Source organism: Hyaena hyaena, unplaced genomic scaffold (genome assembly GCF_003009895.1).
Source record: "Hyaena hyaena isolate Hyena2069 unplaced genomic scaffold, ASM300989v1 scaffold_138, whole genome shotgun sequence".
In the NCBI taxonomy this organism is placed as follows: Eukaryota; Metazoa; Chordata; class Mammalia; order Carnivora; family Hyaenidae; genus Hyaena; species Hyaena hyaena.
The window spans coordinates 1,417,313-1,438,959 of record NW_024080770.1 but is presented as its reverse complement, the minus strand read 5'-3'; the positions used below and the strand labels follow the sequence as shown (position 1 = coordinate 1,438,959).

At 37.5% G+C, this 21,647-nt stretch overlaps 1 protein-coding gene across 1 annotated transcript in view; it reads right to left on the bottom strand.

Moving 5' to 3' along the window:
* DTNB (dystrobrevin beta) overlaps nt 1–21,647 on the bottom strand; it is a 232,700-nt gene that overhangs the window by 110,820 nt on the left and 100,233 nt on the right. Inside the window, 1 exon segment of the mRNA XM_039238291.1 lies at nt 4,374–4,498. Within this exon segment, the coding sequence (XP_039094222.1) occupies nt 4,374–4,498 (125 nt within the window).

Below are 21,647 nucleotides of genomic sequence, written 5' to 3'. Positions count from 1 at the left end.
AGAGAATCATCAAAGCCAAAAGTTGGTCTTCTTAAAGTCCACTAGATTGGACAAACCTATGGCAAAATTTGTTCAAGGGGGGGTGGAGGAAGAGAGAGAGAAACCATAATTACACAACAGTAGGAATAAAAAAGGGACATTAGCACATATACTGTAGATAAAATGTTATGAATTTTGTCCCAATAACTTTGAAAATACAAATGAAATTGACAAATTCCTACAAATATAAAATGTTCTAGAGCGACTCAAAAAGAAATAAAAAATGAAGTCATATAACTGCTTTTAAAAATGGAATTCACAGTTAAAATTTTTCCCACTGAGAAGGCTTTTGGCAGAGATAGCATCGTTGGTAAGTTGTACCAAATATTGAAGGAGCAAGTACATAATTCCAATTTTAAAAAAGCTCTTCCAAAAAATATAAAAAGAGAGAATGTTCCTCAGCTTTCTGAAGACAGCAGACTGGGAAAACTTTGTCCTAAAAACAAAACAAAACAAAACAAAAACAAAAACAAGGGAAATTACAGGACAACTGAACTCCTAAACATAGGCAAAATCTACACAAAACATTAGCACACGAAATCTAGCCTTGTATTTAAAGGAGAGTCAACTTGTGTTTATTTCAGGAATGTTTATTTGTGTAAAAGACAATGTAATTCACTACGTTAATAAAGAAACTCATAAGATCATGTCAATGAAGAAAAGCCTTTGATAACATCCGTTCATGACCTCCGCCCCCCTCCCCCCCAAAACAAGCACTCTTAGCAAACTAGGCATACAAGGGAAGCTCTTTCACCTGATAAACAGTTTCTATAAAACCTGCATCAAATAACATATGAAATGAATACTGAAAAGCCATCTCTCTGAGTTCAGCAATAACACTAGAATGCCTACTAAACCACTTCTATTTAATATTGCACTGGAGGCTCTAGCCAGCTTAAGAAGACCAAAAGAAAAAAAAGGATGATTAATATTTAAAAGTACAAGGAGTGAGGGGTACCCGGCTGGCTCAGTCAGTTAAGTGTCCAACTTTGGCTCAGGTCATAAACTCGTGGTTCATGAGTTCAAGCCCTGTGTCGGGCTCGGTGCTGACAGCTCAGAGCCTGGAGCCTGCTTCGGATTCTGTGTCTCCCTCTCCCTCTATTCCTCCCTTGCTCACACTGCCTCTCTCTCTCTTTCTCTCAAAAATAAAAGTTTACAAAAATTAAAACTAAAAGTATAAGGAGTGGGAGGGAAGAAATAAAACTACCATTATTTGCAGGTGATATAGAAAACCTAAAAAAAATCTGAGTGCAAATTACTAAAATTAATAAGCAAATTAGGCAAGATGATTAGACAGTGGATTAAAATACAGAAGCAATTTGCATTTCCACATACCAGCAACACACTGTTAAGAAACAATTCAATAACGATACCATTTGCATGACTGTATACATTTGCCAAAACTCATTGAATTGTACACTTGAAGTGAGTACCTTTATCGTATGTAAATTATATCTCAAAAAAAAAAACTGTAGGAAAAAAGGTACCATTTGCAACAGCAACAAAGATATAGAAGAATTTTTAAGAGTACTGAAGAATTAATCTATCATATGTAATAACTTTCTGAGGAAAATATGAAGCTTTACTTAAAGGCACAAAATGATATATTTTTTTAAATGTTTATTTTGAAAGAAAGAAAATGAGCAGGGGGGTGGCAGAGAGAGAGGGAGAGAGCCCAGTGTGTGGCTTGATCTAACGACTATGAATGAGATCATGACCTGAGCCAAAATCAGGAGTCGGATGCTTAACTGACTGAGCCACCCAGATGCCCTGGCACAAAATGATATTTAAATAAATGGAAAGATGTAACACATTCATGACATGGAAGACTTAATACTATGGGTGGCTTAGTCGGTTAAGCGTCCGACTTTCGCTTAGGTCATGATCTCGTGGTTCGTGGGTTAGGGGCCCGCGTCGGGCTCTGTGCTGACTGCCAGTTCAGAGCCTGGAGCCTGTTTCAGTCTGTGACTCCCTCTCTCTCTGACCCTCCCCTACTCACGCTGTCTCTCTCTCTCTCTCTCCTAGAAATAAATAAAATATTTTTAAAAAAATACTATAAAGATACCAATTCTCCCCTATTTGATCTTTAGATTCGATGAATCTCAGATCAAAATCCCAACAAAATTGTATGAGGGACTCAATAAACTGTCAATAAAATTTATACAAAAGAGCAAAGGGCAAAAAATACACAAGATGTTCTAAAAAAAATACTCCTTACTCTCTTACAGTAATTAACAGAGCATGATGTTGGCATGAGGGTAGACAATTTGATCACAGGAACAGGAGAGCCCAGAACCAGACAATACACATCTGGACACTTCATTTATGACAACCATGGCACTGTAGGCCGGTGGGAAAATGACTGATCTCTCGATAAATGGCTTTGAGACAAGTTATTATTCAAATGCAGAGAGAGAGAGAACTGGATATTCTACATCACACCATATGCAAAAATCCATTCAACATAAACTAAAAACATTAGTGAAAGGGACATCTTCAAAACTAAAAGAGAGAAAGAGAATGAGAAAACCACTACAATACTGGAGCAGCAAAAAAAATTTTTTTTTAATTAAAAAATGTAACAAACATTAACCAAAACAGGGAAAGGTTAACAAGTTTAATCAAAAAGAAGTATTACAAGCAATATGTAAAATTCACGATGGAACCCAGTGGGGAACAAAAGCATATATTTTTTTCCCAGCAAGAGGAAACCAAAGGACAAGCAACAAAAACAGTACAAGAAAGTGAATCCAGTTATAAAGCCAACAGGTGTAATTCTGAGTCGCCAGTGGTGTGGAAGGAAGAAGACCCCACTGCGCCCGGATGGGAGGCTAAGTGCCCAGGGAAGGGGGCGCCGCACCACGTGGAAGACCACACAGAACCAGACCCACTGTCTGACTCTGTGATGATATGAACTGTAAATGCTGTTACTGGGTTTTCAACTTTTAGATTTAACCCTTAATAAATCCCAGAAGACTCCGTTACGGTCACTGAAGAGAATAGAAATATCATCAGCTTTAACAATACAGAAGATAGACGACAGAAGTCAGGAGGCAAAAGGAGAAGGGAGAAGTAGACAGAAGGTACTAATTTCTTCAGTTCACACAGTTCAAGTCAAAAGAAGTTACAAGATAGAGAAGTTTAAGATTAGTATTTAAAACTACAAAGGTAAAAGTAAAATAAAATAATAGGTAATCAACTTTAAAAATGCTAATATAATTATGAAAAATTGGGATGGGTTGATATGTTTAGTTATAAATGAAACTGGTTCCTTACACAACAGAAGGAATTCAATAATGTCCAAAACTGGGAAGTCAAAAAATGGGACTCTGAATACATTATTTAAAGATATGGAGGTGTCCACTAGCAAATCTAAAACCCAGACAACGCATAACCAAGTGTGGGAGAAAGTGCTGCATTTCATTATATGCTCTTTGGTATTCTTTTTTTTTTTCTCTTTGGTATGCTTAATTTTTTAATTTATATGTATGTCTCATTTTAATAAAAGTTTTTCAGATTTTTGAATGAGAAAGAAATTAAAAGATCAAGAATGCTAAGTGCTTTTATTTAAGGAGGTTAAAGAAAACAGATCTCTATTCCAACAGAAAAACTCTCAACACCCAGTAAAGACTAGTGATCAAAAGCCTATTGACTTTATCCAGGAGGACATGTAACATCACCGTTTTATTCAAAGTGAAGAAACCAGTTGAGAGGCTGAATCTTAAAGTGTCACTGCTTTTCCTCTTCCTTATTCTTCCTCTTTCTCTACTCTTTTTTTTTTTTTTTCCTGTCCGGCTTTCTTTCATTTAGCATGAATATTCAAAGAAAATAAAAATAAAACACTAGTTTTATTCATAGAATACAATCTTGTGTTTCCTAATTTTCTCCCAACACACACACACACACACACAAAAACAAGACAAAAACAAATTAAGTTGATTTCATTTCCACATTGTCTGAACTACTTTTAAACACCTCTGTGGGCATTACAGCTGTAGAGAAGAAATCATCGCTACCACTGACTTAAGAAAGAACACACTAACAACAAAAGGTAACCTTGCTAAAACCAGCTCAATAATTACTCTTCAATATATTAAAATGTTTCTGTTGTGATCATTACATCACTCCGACTTCAGGGCTCAGGAGCTATCCTTCCATGTAAGTATTTAGGGTGATTTAAGTACATGAAATCTTGAAGTCTGAAGCTCCCCAAAGGTAAAGCACAAACCAGGAGGTTAAATGTTCATGGCAGGTGAAGTTGGTTGTGATCCAAAGGAATTCAGCAAGGCCTCCATTTCAGTATAATCCATACCCACATCCAGGCGTCTACTTACACTATATTTGCAAGGTCAAGTGGTTTCTCTGGTTGCTCAGGAAAAACAGGATGCGGAGGCTCTCTGGTGGGTACACACCCCAAAGATTTACTAATTGCGTGGCTCAGTTTCTTTGCAGGGGATTTCTGCATCAAAGTAGAAAATAAGGAAACAAGGAATTAAATCTTCAAAATGACGAAAAAGAATTTCACAGGAACTTGGTGGCAAGAACTGAAGAAAATATCTTTTGAATACAAGCTAAATTGCATTATAATCAACATTATCAGGCCTTACAGAATGGGACCTACAGCTATTCCGAGGTCATTTGTGGTCCTTCATTTCTACACTTACTCCCTCATTTCTACCATGCAGTCAGACTATAAAGTTACTGTTAACTCTCCTTTCGAACATCTCTCTGTGCCCTTTGCATAAACTCTCTCTTCTGATGCTTCTGGATCATTTTTGGTAAGATGTTACAGTTAATTTCCCAATCAGAGTCAGAAATTTTTGCTGGACTAAAATACTAAAAGGCTAAGATAATGCTGAGAGCTCGTGGCTTTTGAATGTTAGCAAATTAGCTGACTAAGTCACATCCCAAAACATGCCTATTAAGAGAATATTCCCAAAATAAACATGAGGCAGAACATTTGGTGCTAAGGGTCTGGCTATGTATACAGACACAGATGAGTGCCCTCACACACACAGGCATCAGCATCAAACTCGTGACTGTAAATTCAGATATGCTGAAGGTACAAGAATAAGTTGGCATACTAATACATTTCTCTGTAATGTAGAACCATACACGCCAAATCCAAAGACTATCAAGTCTAAGATTTAGCAGTAAATATACACAGCAGTAAACAATATGCCACAAATAAGTTATTCAGAACATTCACATTGGAAACGCATATATGAAGGAAGCTCTTAATATATTGATTTTATTGCCCACCCAATTCCCTTTAAATAACACATTTGTCTGAGATTTTCTTGGTAGGATGTAAACTCCAAAAAGCTGTAAATATTTCATTCTACTCTCTCTGCTGTGTATTACCATATGTAGCACTCTAATTGAAAAACAGAACTTGTTTGCAGCCATGTGCCTTATCAATATCACATCTCCACTTAACTTTTATACGCTGCTTGTATGTATTTAACACAAAATAAGCAAAACTCTTTAAGACGTTAAGCAAAGGCTTTTAAGCAAAAGCCTTTAAGACTTTGTAGGGAAAGTTAATTAACACCTTGTTTATAATACAGACTAAATAATACCAATTTCTTCAGAAACCTCATATATTGGCTCCAAATCACCTATCACTAACCCCTTCAGCACATTAAATTCTGGGCAAAGCTTAAACGTAATATTTCCTAAAAAGCATATAAAGCTAAACAGCAAAAACCTGAACATCCCCCATAAGTGTTCTCCATTTCCCCTGGGCCCAGCGATGGGCTGAACTGTGACGTGGTCCTCACCTCTGTCTTCTACAGTGCCCCCAGACCTCATGTCACTTTTCTGCCTAACATCTTTCAAAGACTCATAATCACTTACAGAATAAGATCTAAGTACCCATCATCACATTCCACACCATGTTCTCTTAGGTGCCTTTCTCAGATCACCTTTTGCCAGCCTATTTTTCTGTAAATTTTCTGCTCATCTCTCAAGACTGTGTGCAAGTCTTGCCCCAGGCCAACTTTTCTCACAGCCTTATAAGCCAGAGGCCACCTTTCCAAGCTACCCACTTGCTGTGCACAAATTTCCACTGTTATGCTTACAATGCTATCATGCTCTTTTTAATTTATGTGCCTATTTCTGTGAAACTGGTGCTCCTAAAAGGTGGGATCTACATGTTAATTATCTGTATAATTTCAGAATCTGTTCCATAATAAAATATTTTATTTGAACAATTTGCCTAGATGAATTTTCCGGACTGCTTTTTCCTGATCAAACCATATCATATACTCATTTTCTGAGTTACAACACAAGTAGGAGAGGACATCAGAGAATACCTTAACTCACCTTCACAACTAAACACTCCATCTGCGATCCAGGTATTAATGCTATTATTTTTGCTATGTCTGAGAACCCCCTGGGCCATTAATTCATGCATATAGGATTATCAGAGGCTGCTTTAGCTGCATCCTGAGCAAAAACAGCCATGAAATCACAAGTTTCACGTGTATATTTTGTAATAAACATTAAAATAACTACATAACAATTAAAATAAAAAATGGTTCCCTTTGTACCACCTAATAATCTCTAGCAGTGTGCTTGTAATGCTTTCTAAAATATTTCTTTAAAGTCAAGGTTTAAGATCAGATCCAACTTTGAGTCTCAAAAAATATAGATACGAAGGTAAAACTAAGACATCAAAGTCAATTCCAAATAATTAGAACATAATCATGAAGTTTGACATGTATGGAAAGGGAAAAAGACTGAGAATAAATACATGTATTTAGGAATTACAATATTAACTAAGGGCCAGGACCAAGCCAAAAAGGATATACTACTCTGAAAATGTTATTTATTTATTATTTTAAGTAGGCTCCACATCCAATGTAGGGCTTGAACTCATGACCCTGAGATCGCATGCTCTACTGACTGAGCCAGTCAGGTGAGGTGCCCTTACTCTGAAAATTTTAAAGACATGCATTCAATTAGGTTGTCTAAATATGTAAATAAATTATTTCCTTAAAAAGATAAATTATGATATGGACCTGAAGTGAATTTTGCTATCAAGTTTGCTTAGGAGCTAAGATTAATAAAGCCTGTAAGCACAAATCCAAAAACAGCCAGAAGCACCAAGATAGGACATTACTTCTCAGGCTCCTGGGCCACTATGACAATTCCCAGGACTTGGCAGTCAGTCACTAAATATTTACAGAAGTGAGGAAGGGAGTGAGGAAGGAAGAAAGGCAGGCCAGGTGCAGGGACTGCTGTCTTCCACATCTTGTTTAAGATACTCTGCAAGAGATGCCACTTTACATCTCTGTACCTTTCCCCTTACTTGGACTCTAAAACTAATAAATATATGGAGAGGCCTTAACCTAAAACAGTAAACCTCTTACAAACACTTTTTTTTCTAAATTTTTAATGTTTATTTATTTTTGAGAGAGAGAGACAGAGCGTGAGTAGGGGAAGGGCAGAGAGAGAGGGAGACACAGAATCCAAAGCAGGCTCCAGGCTCTGAGCTGTCAGCACAGAGCCTGATATGGGGCTTGAACCCACGAACCACGAGATCATGACCTGAGCTGAAGTCGGACGCTTAACCGACTGAGCCACCCAGGCGCCCCTTACAAACACTTTTAGGTGATGATTTTCTTTCTTTTTAAAAAAAATATTTTTTAAGTTTATTAATTCTTGAGAGAGAGAGAGAGAGATACAGAGCACGAGTGGTGAAGGGGTAGAAGAGAGAGAGGGAGACAGAATCCAAAGCAGGCTTCAGGCTCTGAGCTGTCAGCACAGAGCCTCATGTGGGGCCTGAACCACCAATATCATGACCTAAGCCGAAGTCAGGGGCTTAACAGACAGAGCCACCCTGGCGCCCAATCCACATTACTTAATTTCAAAACATTTCCTACCATCTCTGAAAAACACTATAGGTTACAATTTAAAAATAAATATCAGAATGTATAAAATGTGTACGTGTAGTTTAAAAAGTTATAAAACAAGTACCCACCCACCCACTAGTGTACCTGAGAAACAGAAATATGGTAGTCACTCTGAAGCCTTGCTCTGGGACCTTAGGCTAAGAGCCCCCTCCCACCATACCTGCTCCTCTTCGGGTAACCTGTATTCTGGATTTTGTATTAATCATGTCCTTGATCTTACTATTTTAGTGATTATGTATAAACACATTATTTAATACATGTTTAAAACCTATATAGACTCACATAAATATATTTTCTATAACTTGCTGCTCTCACTTAAAATTACATTACAAATCATCCCTATTGATACATGTGACATTCATTTTTTCACCAACTGATTATATTTCATTGCTTAATTGTATAATTTATACATTCATTCTATTGCTGATAAACATTTGGGTTGTTCCCATTTTTTCCCTCTCACTCACAGTGTTGCTATAAACTTTTGTGTCTATGTCTCCTGGTAGCCGTATGTAAGAGTTTCATCAGAGTGGAATTACTGGATCATGAGTTATGCCCACTGAATTTTACTAGGCACTGGCAACTTGTTTTTACAAAGTGGTTACACTAATTTCCATTCCCATCAGCTGTGTGAGAGACTTCATAAATCTCGACATTCAGGCTAACCCTTGTTATTGTCAGACATTTTAACATTTGCCAATCTAATGGGTGATAAATGATTTTCATTTGCAATTCCCTGATGGCCAAAAAATTGAGCATCCTTTCCAATATTTACAATCCATTTGGGTTTCTAATTCTGTGAATTAGAATTCTGTGAAATGCCTATTCCTGTCTTTGGTGTAGTGTTTCACAGGGTTGCCTTTCTCTGATGGATTTGTAAGAGTTCTTTTATTTTTTGTATTTGAACTCTGTGGAAGTTATGTCTTACAAATAACTCCTACTTTAAGGCTTGTTTTTGATGAACAGTCATCTTTTTTTTAGGAAGTTTCTTTGTTCTGTTTTATTTTTGTTTTAATCTGAGAGAGAGTGTGAGAGCAGAGGAGAGAGGAAAGGGAGGGAGAGAGAGGGGAAGAAAGAATCTTAACTAGGCTCCATGCTCAGCACAAAGCCTGACATGGGCGGGGCTCAATCCTATGACCCTGGGATTAGGACCTGAGCTGAAATCAAGAGTCAGATGTTTAATCAACTGAGTCACCCAGGCATCCTGATGAATAGACATCTTTATCGCCATATGGCAGTCCCAATTTATTAATCTTTTCCTTTATATTTTGTGCTTTTTGTATCTTAAGAAATATTTCCCTCCCTGAGGTCACAAAGATATTCTCCCACATTGTCTTCTAAAGTTTTCTAGTTTGTCTCTTTCATATTTAATTTGAATCAACTTAGAATTAATTTTTTTTGATAGGTATGAGGAAAGAATCCAATTTTATTCTTTATAGATAACCAATTGCCACAGGATCATTTAAGAGTTTATTGGTTTTCTACTCAGTATTCCATTTCTATCTCCGTGCCAGTGTAACAGTGACTTACCTGTTGTAGCTTCCTCTTATCTTCTCAGGTAGTAAGTACCTTATTCCTGACCCCTTGCATTTCCACTTAAATTTTAAAATGAGTTTGTCACTTAGCACAAAAAGTCCCATGGGGATTTTGATGGGAACTAATAAAATCTATAGATACTTTTGGAGAGAAATGACCTTAATATACTGAACATTCCTTTCATCAATCTGTTCATCTTCTCGTATATTTAAGCCTTCTCTTTAATGTCTTTCAACAAGTTATATACGATCTATACATCCCTCTTACTTCTAGTTAATTTACAGATAAATTTTGTAACCAGCAACACTGCTCTTTTTATTTTTAAGAATTATAGTAAGATATACATAAAATTTACCGCCTTAACCATTTTAAAGTATGCAGTTCAGTAAAGTACATTCACATGGTTGTGCTAACAATCTCCAAAATTTTTTCATCTTGCCAATCTGAAACTCTATACTCATTAAACAACTCCTCATTTCCCCCTCCTCTGAACCACTGGCAATCACCAGTCTTCTTTTTGGTTCTATGAACTATCTACTATCTATCTACTATTATAGATAACCTCATATAAGTGGAATCCTGCAGTATTTGCCTTTTTGTGACTGGCTTCAAATGCTTAGAATAACATCTTCAAGGTTCGTCCATGTTGGACATGTATCAGAGTTTCTTTCATTGTCAAGGTTGAATAATATTCCATTGTATATACTGCATTTTGTTCACCTATTCATCCATCAATGGACACTTGAGTTGCTTCCAAGTTTCAGCTATTGTAAATAACGCTGTTATGAACATGGGTGTACAATATCTCAAGACTATGTTTTCATTCTTTTGGTATATACCCAGAAGTAGAATTATTGGTAATTCCATTTTTAATTTTTTAAGGAACCTTCATACGGTTTTCCATAGTGGCTGCAACATTTTACATTCCAGCAAAGGTGGGTTCCAATTTCCCTACATACTCACCAACACTTCTTTTTAAATACTAACCATCTTAATAGATGTGAGGAATATCTCATTGTGGTTTTGATTTGCAATTCCCTAACGATTAGTGATGTCATATATCTTTTCATATGCTTGTTAGCTATTTTTTTTATGTTTATTTATTTTTGAGAGACAGAAACAGATCATGAGTGGGGGAGGGGCAGAGAGGGGGGGAGACACAGATTCTGAAGCAGGCTCCAGGCTCTGAGCTGTCAGCACAGAGCCTGACATAGGGCTCGAACTCACAAACTGTGAGATCATGACCTGAGCCAAAGTCAGATGATTAATTGACTGAGCCACCCAGGAGCCCCAGCCACTTATTCTTTTTAAGGAGACAGAAGTTCTATTGAATACACCACAATGGAGCAGCAGGCTGGACAGCAAAGGAGAGGCTGCCACTTGTTAGCCATTCTGATATCATCTTCGGAGAAAAGTCTATTCAAGTCCTTAGCCTATTTTTCAATCGAGTTGCTTGTTTTTTGTTGTTGAGTTACAGGAGTTCTATAAATTCTGGATATGAACCCCTAATCAGATATATGATTTGCAGATATTTTCTCCCATTCCATCATTTGTCTTTTCATTATGTTGTGTTTGTGTCCTTTGATAAAAAGAAGTTTTTAATTCTACTGATTTATCTAGAGATTCTTTCAGACTCCCTACACTGACAGTCATCATCATGATGGCAATTTGGTTTCCTTTTAGTTCAAACATCTCCTTGTTTATTATGCTGCATAGGATTACCAATAAAATGCTAAGCGGAAGTGGTGATAGCAAGCTTCTTTCTTTTGTTTTCAATCTTAAATAATTTCAACATTTCACTAGTAAAAATAATAGATACTCTCAGTTTTTATAAATATCCTATATTAGGTTAAGGAAGTTCCTTCTATTCCTGGGTGGCTAAGGATTTTTGTTTCGAAGGTGTTTTGCTGTGTGTGAATGTATATATGTGTGTGTGTATTTAAATTATCAGTGGATATTGGGTTTTATTAAATGTCCGCTATAAGTCTTTTGAGATAATTATATGGACTCAATTCATCAATCTAAGAATTTGGTTGTTAAAATAATTTATCTATAATTGCTGGAATAAAACCAGGGTGATCATGCTGTAGTTATCTTTTGTCTACACTACTGGATTCAGTTTCATAGTATTTTGTTTAGGTTTTTATTTCTGTTCATGAAAACAGCTTATAAGTTTCCTTTCTTGTTGTCCTCATGAGGTTTTGGTATCAAGGTTCTTCTGACTTCAAGAATGAAACTGGAATGCTCATTATTTTTTCTGGAATCTAGAAAATTTTACATAATGCTGGAATTCATCTTTTCTTTGAATGCTTGTTGAAACTCATGTCAAGTCATTCAGGCCTGGCTGTTTACTTTGAAAAGACTTTATGCGGGGCGCCTGGGTGGCTTAGTCGGTTAAGCGTCCGACTTTCGCTTAGGTCATGATCTCGCGGTTCGTGGGTTCGGGCTCCGCGTCGGGCTCTGTGCTGACTGCCAGCTCAGAGCCTGGAGCCTGTTTCAGTCTGTGACTCCCTCTCTCTCTGACCCTTCCCTGCTCACACTGTCTCTCTCTCTCCTAGAAATAAATAAAACATTAAAAAAAAAAATTTGAAAAGACTTTATGCTACTAATTCAAATTCTTTAATGATTATACCACTATTTGGGTTTTTTTATTCCATCTCAAACCAGTTTTGGTTAAGTAGGACTGTTTGAGGAATTTGTTCATTTCAACTAAGTTTTCAATAACCAATGTACCACTAGTGTAATTAATTATTGGATACATTCAAATTTCCTATAGTCTGTTTTTTGTCTAATGATTCTAACAATTGTTGAGGGAAGTGTGTTAAAATAACCATTTAAAGATTTTTTTTGACTTTTTATTGTGCCTCTATTAGTATTATTTATGAATTTTACAGCTACATTATTAATTGTATATTTGTTGAGAATTGTTAACTGCATCTTTTTACCTTTAGCAAACTAGCTCTGGTAAAAAAATTTTTATTGTGATCAAATATACACAGTATAAAATCTATTTTCTGAAATTAATATAGTTTCACTGAATTTTTTTGGCTGGTACTTTGCCTGCTTTGTCTTTTTTTATCCTTAACATTCAACTTTTCTGTTTATTTATTCACTTACTTTTTCTTATAAGCAGCGTGAAGTGAAATTTTAAAAAAATATCCAGCTGATGGGCACCTAGGTGGCTCAGTTGGTTAAACATCTGGCTCTTGATCTTGGTTCTTGGCTCTGGTCATGATCTCACAGTTTGTGAGTTTGAGCCCTGCACTGGGCTCTGCACTGATGGCATTGAGCCTACCTGGGATTCTGTCTCTTTCTCTCTGCCTCTCCCCCACAGTGATCTTTTTCTCTCTCTCTCTCTTCCAAAATAAATAAACTTTAAAAAAAAGAAATGAAAAAAATATCCATTTGACAACTGCTGCTTTTTATCTGGAAATTTTAATTTGCTGATTACTAATGTACTTTTACTTATTTCTATACCTTATTATATCATTTCTTTTATTATTTGTGTCATTATTTTCCCTACATCTTTATCTTTTCTTACTTTATAGGTTTTTTCTTTTTCTCATTTTGTTTTCCTTTTATGGCAAATTATACTCTGAGTCTACTCTTTTAGTGGTTGCTTTTTGTTGTTTGTTTGTTTCCTGAACTAGAAGCAATAGTTATTAAGAATGTAGTGTCGGGGCATCTGAGTGGCTCAGTGGGTTAAGCAGCCAACTTCAGCTCAGGTCATGATCTTGCAGTTTGTGAGTTCAAGCCCCATGTCAGGCTCTGGGCTGATAGCTCAGAGCCTGGAGCCTGCCTCAGATTCTGTGTCTTCTTCTCTCTCTGCACCTTTCCTGCTCATACCCTGTCTCTCTCAAAAATAAAACAAGAAAAAAAAAAACATAAAAAATAAAAGAATGTAGTGTCAAGTTCCTGACAGGTGCTTTGCACAAAGTAAGGCTCATTTAACCCTCCCAATAGCCTTATGAACTAGGTGTTAACAGTCTCAATTTTATAGGTGTGAAACTACAGCTCATGTAAACTAGGCATGTCTTATTCTTTTACAGTACAACACAGCCTCTCTACACCTAATTACTCAGAGAAAGAACACATAGAGATTAGGAGGGGCAGCCCAGGACAGTGAGACATTCTTCTTGCAAGGAGTCAGCAACAGACAAGGGACACCACATACCACCATGGAGGTTGTGAAGGGGAAGCCTGGCTGAGTCAGGGACGGGGACACAGAGTTTCCAACCGAGGGGCAGACTCCCATTAGGGAGCGAAGGTGCCTTGTGCAGTTAGTGCGGCACCGTGTGCTTCCGTGCCAGGGCTAACACTGCTTTCCTCAGATAACCGTGGTCCAGGCACTAAGACACTCCACACATTTTTTGCTGTAGAGCTCAGATGATGGTATTTTCGATCAGCCTCAAGCTAATTGCTTGCCCAGCACAGGCTTCAGCTCAGGGCACATGCTGACAGGCCCTGACACTGGGGAGCACAACAGCCTAATGGAAAAAGCTCAAGATTGGTGCCTTGGAGGCCATTTCTGTCATGTTCACTTCAAATTACTCTCACCGAGTCCATCAACCTGAGCTCCAAGCCACCACTGAAGGGATCCAAGCAAAAACATAAAACTATCAAATCCTCAGACAAGCCAGAAACCTCCACTAACTATTTTAACATGAATAGTTACTGCAATCTTAATTAGCATCTGTACTCTCACTCTGTTAACTTAAAATCCTTTACCTCTACTCATGCCTCAACCACATTCATGTCATTGTTTACTTCTCTAGCTGCATCTTACTTTAAGTCCACCAAAATTAGTCGATTATTATTATTTTACACATGATGCTTATTTACATTTACCAATTCCACTGTGCACCAATTCTTCTTGTATCCCATTTCTTCCTTATTGCTTTAATTTCTTTTTTCCCCAAAGTATATACTTTATTATTCCTTCAGCAATGGTCTACTGGGGGCAAAACCACTAAGAACATTTGCAAAAATAGACCTTTTTTCTTCCTTGCTCTTGAATAGTTTAGCTAAGTACAGAATTCTAAGTTGATCTTTTTGCTCTATCCTTTAATTGCCTTTCACATTTTCCATTTCCCTATATCTGTGTTCAATATTCTATATCTGGGTTAATTTCTTCAGATCTGTTTTCCATTCCCTATTTTTTGCTGTAGCTGTCTCTAATTTGCCATTCAACCTCTACTGAACCTTAATATTTTTTATTCCTAGAAGTTCAACTTACTCCTTTTTCGTATTGATTGTTGCATTCTAAAATGTCACTCTTCCTAAACATACTTCTTTATCTTTTTAAGTGTAGAATTTTCTAAAGTTGCTGGCACACTAAAACTCCTATTTGCTGATTCTCCTGCTGATCATTTCATAACTGACTGCAATTTTTGATAATGAGTTCACCTTTAACAGAGACTGCTTTTTGTATGGAGTCCCATTTGTACCTTCTTCAGGCTAGTGGAGTATTTTTAATCCCTCTTTTTCAAGGAGGCTGCCCTTCTCAAGTCCCAGCCTTTACAAAAATATCACTTCTATTCATCTTGAATGGATCCAAGTTAGATTTCCGATGCCATGGGGGCATTAAGCCCTAACCACTGCTCTAAATCCAGTATCCAGTCTGATAACTCCCTGGGGGACCACAATTTGGGAGTTAATTTTTGATAGCCAGATATTTCTCTTTTATTCAAATTCAATTGTGCATTTTAGTTTTGTTATTGTTACATTTAATCCACCATGCTTGTCTGTCACTGGGGATGGAGGATTATAGTTAGCTCAGTCTGCCATGTTGCAGAAACCAGCAGTTTTAAGTTGATGCAAGAGACAGACCTGCAGAAGTTGAATTATTCTTGTATTTCCAAGATAAATGCTACTCGTCATGCTCAAATTAATTTACCTTTTTTTTTGAGAGAGAGAGAGCACACATAAGTGAGGAAGAGGGGCAGAGGAAGAAAGAGAGAATCCTAAGCAGGCTCCATGTTCAGTGCAGAGCCCAATGGGGGTCTTGATCCCACGACCCTGGGATCATGACCTGAGCCAAAATCAAAAGAGTTGGATGCTCAACCAACTGAGCCTTTCAAGCACCACTACTAATTTTTTAAATGTAGGATTTGGGCATCTATATTCTTTTAAAAATATGTTTAATTTTTGAGACAGAGAGCATGAGCAGGGGAGGGCAGAGAGAGAAGGGGACAGAGGGTCCGAAGCAGGCTCTGTGCTGACAGCAGTGAGCCCGATGTGGGGTTCAACCTCCCGAACCGTGAGATCATGACTTGAGCTGAATTCGAACACTCAACTGATTGAGCCACCCAGGTGCCCCTTGGGCATTTATATTCTTAAGTAAGGGTGGCTTATTGCTTTCTTTTCTGATGCCTATTTGTAGATGGAAGTTATGCTGGCCTAGCAAAATTGGTTAGATGGGCTCCAATCTTTTCTTGTGCTCCGACATGGCAAGTATACAATGAAAACTATCTGTTTCTTGAAGATTTGAGAGAACAACATCTGTAAAACAGTCTGGGCTTGAGGCTTTCTTTAGTGTGTAGATCTTTGATTCTCATTCCGATATTTATAACTGGTTTGTAACCTATTCAGATTTTCTACCTCTTATACTAAATTTGTCAATATCTGTTTTCCTAGAAAATTGTCCATTTCATGTAGGTCTTCTCATTCATCAGCATCAAGTTTTTAGTCATACTTTTTACGTTTATTAGTCATACTTTTTCAGTTTCAGAGTTGAAATCTCATTTTGTTTATTTTCTTTTTTTGCCAGATAATACATTTAAGGCTATAATTTTTCCTTTGTGTATTATTTAAGGACATAGGTTTAGACATGTGCTTTCCAGTCATTTAACTTTGATAATTTTGATCATCCATTATCTTTACCCCATAAGTTTAGAACTCCAGATGTGTATACAGGCTATTTCTTCTTTCTGTTGTTGATTTCTACTTTTACTGCACTGTGGCTGGAGAATGATCCACTCTGACACAAGGCCAGAAGGAGAGGAGGGGGCGGGGCATGTGGACTTCGGAGGGAATAAACTTCACAAGCAGACTTCGTGGAGGAGTAGCAAGAAGTGCAGTGTGCTGGGAGCGGAGCAAAGAGAAGGTGAGATGGTAGGGGCTTGGGTGGCCGTAGGGCCTTATCCTGAATGAGATGGGAAGCCAGAGGAGGGTGTGGAACAGGCAAGGATGTAAGGTGTTTCATAGGATCTCTGTGGCTGCTATACTTAGAACAGACTGAAGGTCACAAGGGCAGAATGAGGGACACCATCGAGAAAGGCTCCAAAATAATTTGAAAATGTATATACTTATACACATACATAAATAGACATTAAGTTACTAAAAACAGGACAAATAGGCTGACAACTGAGAGCAACTCTTGTAAGTTATACCTTTTGTTAGCATTTTGAACTGCCACTTTGTCTCTCCTGATGTTGTTTGCCTTGTTTTCTCTCATATTTATATTTTATACCTTTTTTGTCCCTTCATTGTCACCTTTTGAATCCTTGTGTAAAACAGCATACTGTGGGGTTTTTGTTGCATTGTGAAATCTGAGATTTACCTCTTAACTAGGTATGTTTAATTCATTTTCATTTACTGTAATTATTGATATGTACGTTTCGATTTATTCGTAGCAACCTACTTTGTGCTTTCTATTTACCACAGTCTTCTTTTCTTCTACTTTCATGTCTCCTTTTGGATTGTTCCAGGTTGTTTCTGTTACAGTTTTTCTTTTAATAGTTTTAGGGGACTAGATTTTATACTTAATTTTAGTACTGCCCTTACATTAAAAAAAATTTTTTTTCTAATGTTTATTTATTTTTGAGAGAGAGAAACAGACTGTGAGTTGGGGAGGAGCAGAGAGAGAGGGAGACAGAATCAGAAGCAGGCTCCAGGCTCTGAGCTGTCAGCACAGCCCAACATGGGGCTCAAACCCACAAACCGTGAGATCAGCACCTGAGCCGAAGTCAGATGCTTAACTGACTGAGCCACCCAGGTGCCCTTGCCCTTACATTTTTAATGCATACCATGTTTTCTTATAAATTAGAGTTGACTAAATTTTATCCTCTTCCTCCTGAAATCCTAAGCATGCTTTTATTTCCCTTTCATGCCACCCAAGCACAAATTCCATGTTGCTATCTTTGCTGATTGAAGTTACAACTTACTTCTCTTTTACAACCAACGTTTATTTAGATTTAACATTGTTTTCCTGCTTTCTCTGCTTCTTCTTTTCTCTTGTATCCTATTGCTACCATTTTGGTTCATTTTTTTTCTCACTACAGTGTATCTTTAAATTAGTTCATTCAGCAAAGGGCTGTCAAAGTCCTTCAAGTCTGAAAATGTTATTATGAGTGCCCTCACCGCTGAAAGATAGTGTGAGTGAGAAGAGAATTTTAGATTCTGATTTATTTTCTCTCAGCATCTTTAAGACATTGTGCTACTGTTTTCCTAAAACCGGAGATTAAATCTAATACATTTGGATTCTCATTCTTTTGTATACCATCAGTCTCTTCCGTCTGGTATCTCTTAGGAATTTCTCTTCATCATTATCACCAGGATGTATATAGGGGCTGTTTTGTGTTGTTCCTGTTCAAATATATTCTTCTTGACACATAGTAGGCTCTTTCTATTTAAGGGCTTGCACTTTTTCAGTTCTTGCAACTCCTATTAGATAAATATTGTAACATCTACATGGCCCTAAATGCCTTAACCTTTGTTTCAAATTCTTATCTCCTGATGCTGGGTTTTGAGAGAATTTCTCACCCTGTTTTAGTTCACTAATTTGTTCATAGCTATATCCAGTTTGCTATAACCTAACCAATGAGCTTGTTCAACAACCATATTTTTTTCATTTTAATTACTGTTGACCATTTCATAACCTGTGTTTCTTGTATTAAGCATGGAAGTCTATCCTTGGTCCTCTAAGAAAATTAAATTGACCTATTTTTAAAGTTTTTTCTCATTGTTCTACTTCCTAATGTGCTCTCCTATTTTTATTTCATGGTGCTAGGCCTCCTCTGGGTTTTTGTGGTTCTTGGCCAGGCAAATATCTCCCCCAGGACTGCTCAGCTGCTATCTTAGCCAGCAGTGGCCTTCTGGCCAGAGGATCTCACACAGAATCTGTCCTGACAAAGTAGGCAGATCAGCCTGGGGTCCTGGCAGCAGTGACGACCTCAAACAGGCAGTGTAAGGCAGCTCATTTCTGCAACTTCTCATTTAATATATACCTGCTCTGCTTAAAGATGTCTTATGGCTTGAGGTCTGGAACATTCCTTTCCTTTTCTTTTTTTCTTTTAAGTTTTTATTTACGTATTTGAAAAAGAGAGAGAGCAAGTACGCGAGAGCTGGGAAGGGGAAGAGAGATCAGGAGAGGGAGAATCCCAAGCCGGCTCCCTGCTGTCAGTGCAGAGCCTGACACAGGGCTCAATCTCACAAACTGTGGATTCACGACCTGAGCCGAAATCAAGAGCCATATGTTTAACCACTTTACTGACTGAGCCACCCAGGCATCCTTCCTTTTCTTTTCAATCTTTAAAAGGAATTTATTCATCTAACTTAAACTTTTATCATTTCTATGGGTTTGGTGCAGAAGAAGGAAGAAGCGTTTGGTTAACTTTTTCAAAATTAGATCTATTACTTCTTTAAATACTCTCTCTGAACTCTCCTAAGCCTCTTTCTGGAATTCTTATTAAATGGCAATCTTCCATTTATCCTCCATGTCTTAATTTTTTTCTATTACTTTATCTTTTTGCAATGTGCCTAGGAACATTTCTCAGCTCTAGTTTCCAGCTCACAAATTTGCTCTTCAACTGGAAAGACTGTCAATTTAGCCCATCTGATGAATGTTGTTTTGACAATCAAAATGGTAACTTCCTGGATCAATACTTAATTATGTTTGGTAGATAAAATAATGGATCACCTCTCTCCAAAGGTTTCAATTATACATATTATAAAATTTAGTTTCATTTATTCTATTAATTCTATGTCTAAGATAAATTCTATTATCTCTTCTGCAAGGTTGTGTTCCTCTGGTTTTTGGTGATTTTTAGCAAAGTGCTCATCTTTGCTGTCAAGGCTCTGTTCAAACAGTCTATTTGTGTGCACTAGCTACTCAGAGGGAAGGAGTATTTCCAGTGAGAGTGGCAGAGGGACAGGAGGTGCCACCTCATGGAAAGGCTTTGTACCTGGTCTTCTGAGCATGGCAGCTTCTCGTTCTCCTGGAATTCATCAGGCACCTGAACTCAGCCCTCTCCAACCCCGGGTCCTGTAGACACTACACCTGCCTGAGACACCTGCATCACCGTGCAACAGTACCAGGGTCACTCTGTCATTGCCCTGCACCCTTCACAGCCCCCTGTAACAACTACTTCCAAATGGAAGTAGATACCATTCTTCTAGATGCTGTTCCTGCCCTGAGCAGCAATACTTTCCTGACCTTGTTTTGGAGTAAGGTTTTCTTTTGCAAGCAGATCCCATGTGCTTTTCGTGGGGATTCTTCACAGTCCAGGGTCTGCCATGGGATTTCCTTCTTTTTTACCCCCTTTAGTATACCTGCAGATTATTATTTAAATTCTAATGTATCATTTCTAAGTAACTGGGACAAGAAGGGATGGCTGTAGCAGGTCCTCAGTCCACTACCTTGAAATGGAATGCCCACTTCTTTTTTTTTAAATTAAAGTTAATAAAAATTTATTTTGAAAATGTTGTAATATCTCTTGTGGTATATTATTACTTTTGGTCTTCAGAACAACTACTTCAGAAAGTAAAAAACTTGAATTGTTAAGCTCCAGTTTAACTTAAGTTTGTAAGGCTATAATTTTAGTTGATTAATGTATGAGAGAAATATAATCCATGTAATTTTGTTACTCTTCCAAGATTTAAGAGTATTGGCTTTCTGACAGTTATGGCAGTGTGGTTAGGTAAAATAAAATATAATTAGTATGCATATGGCCCCTGAAACATGCTTATAAGTTACAACAACCTCTTAACCCACAAAAAAGGAACCACTGCTCTTCCAGCTGGTCCACCGAGAGGTGAGGCAGGCGCTGCAAACGGAGCGGCAAACTGCTTCAGCTCGTCTTTCAGGAGAAGAAGACAGCCCTGTGGGAATGCATTATCGACAGACTGACGTCCTAGGGGTGCCATGGTCACCAACACAGTATTTATGGCTCCAAACATACTGGCCCCGGGTGACAGTGGCACCTTTGAAGCACAAACAACTGCTACATTAAATGCAAGTAAATTAAAACTGAAAAAGTTGTGAATGCATGTAGACAAAAACACAGTTCAAGGCCACACTTGGCTCCCAACTGAGTTGTCGTATCAAGCTGACCTGAGTGGAAAGCATTCCGTTTTGTGTGGGAGGTGACACCCTTCACAGTCAACACAACAGTGAAAAACATGGTGCTGAGTGTGAATTATCCTATAAAACGTCAGTTTGATGCCATGGATAGAAATTTCTTTCTCTGTAGCTCTAACTGCAGTTCACATTCCCATCCTCTTCAAACAATTTGTTAGGATTTTTATTGCTCCGTAAAAGAATTAAAAGTAATCCATTCCTTATAAACGAAGATGTGGACAACCAGTAAGGTGCACACACTGCGGGTAGGAGTACACAGAGGTAAAGCCACCTTGGAAAGCAATTTTGCAATATCTAGTAAACCTGAAGGTGCACTGTGCCCTTGAATCAGGGATCCTACCCCCTAAAACACACCCCAGAGAAGCTCCACACCAAACAAGATGACCTGCACCAGAAAATCCACTAAAACTTTGTTTGGAAAAGTAGAAAATTAGAAATAAGTCGAATGTCAGTCAGTAGGAGAGTAAACTGTGGTATATTAACAGAATTAAATCCTGTATGACACTGACAATAACTGCAACATAGGAGATCATTTAAAAAACAATGTAGGTAAAAAAGAAGCTGCAGAAAACTATATGCACTGTGATGTTATTTTGATAAAGTTTAAAAATATAAGAAAGAATGCTATATATTTTAATAGTCACATACATATGTATAACAAAAAAATACAAAAATATGAATGGAAATACTAAACACCAAAATCACAGTAGAGGTTACCTCTGAGGAGGAAGGAGAATGGGTATGTATTGCTGACTTCTTTCCATTATCTGTACACAAAAATCTATTTCACTTAT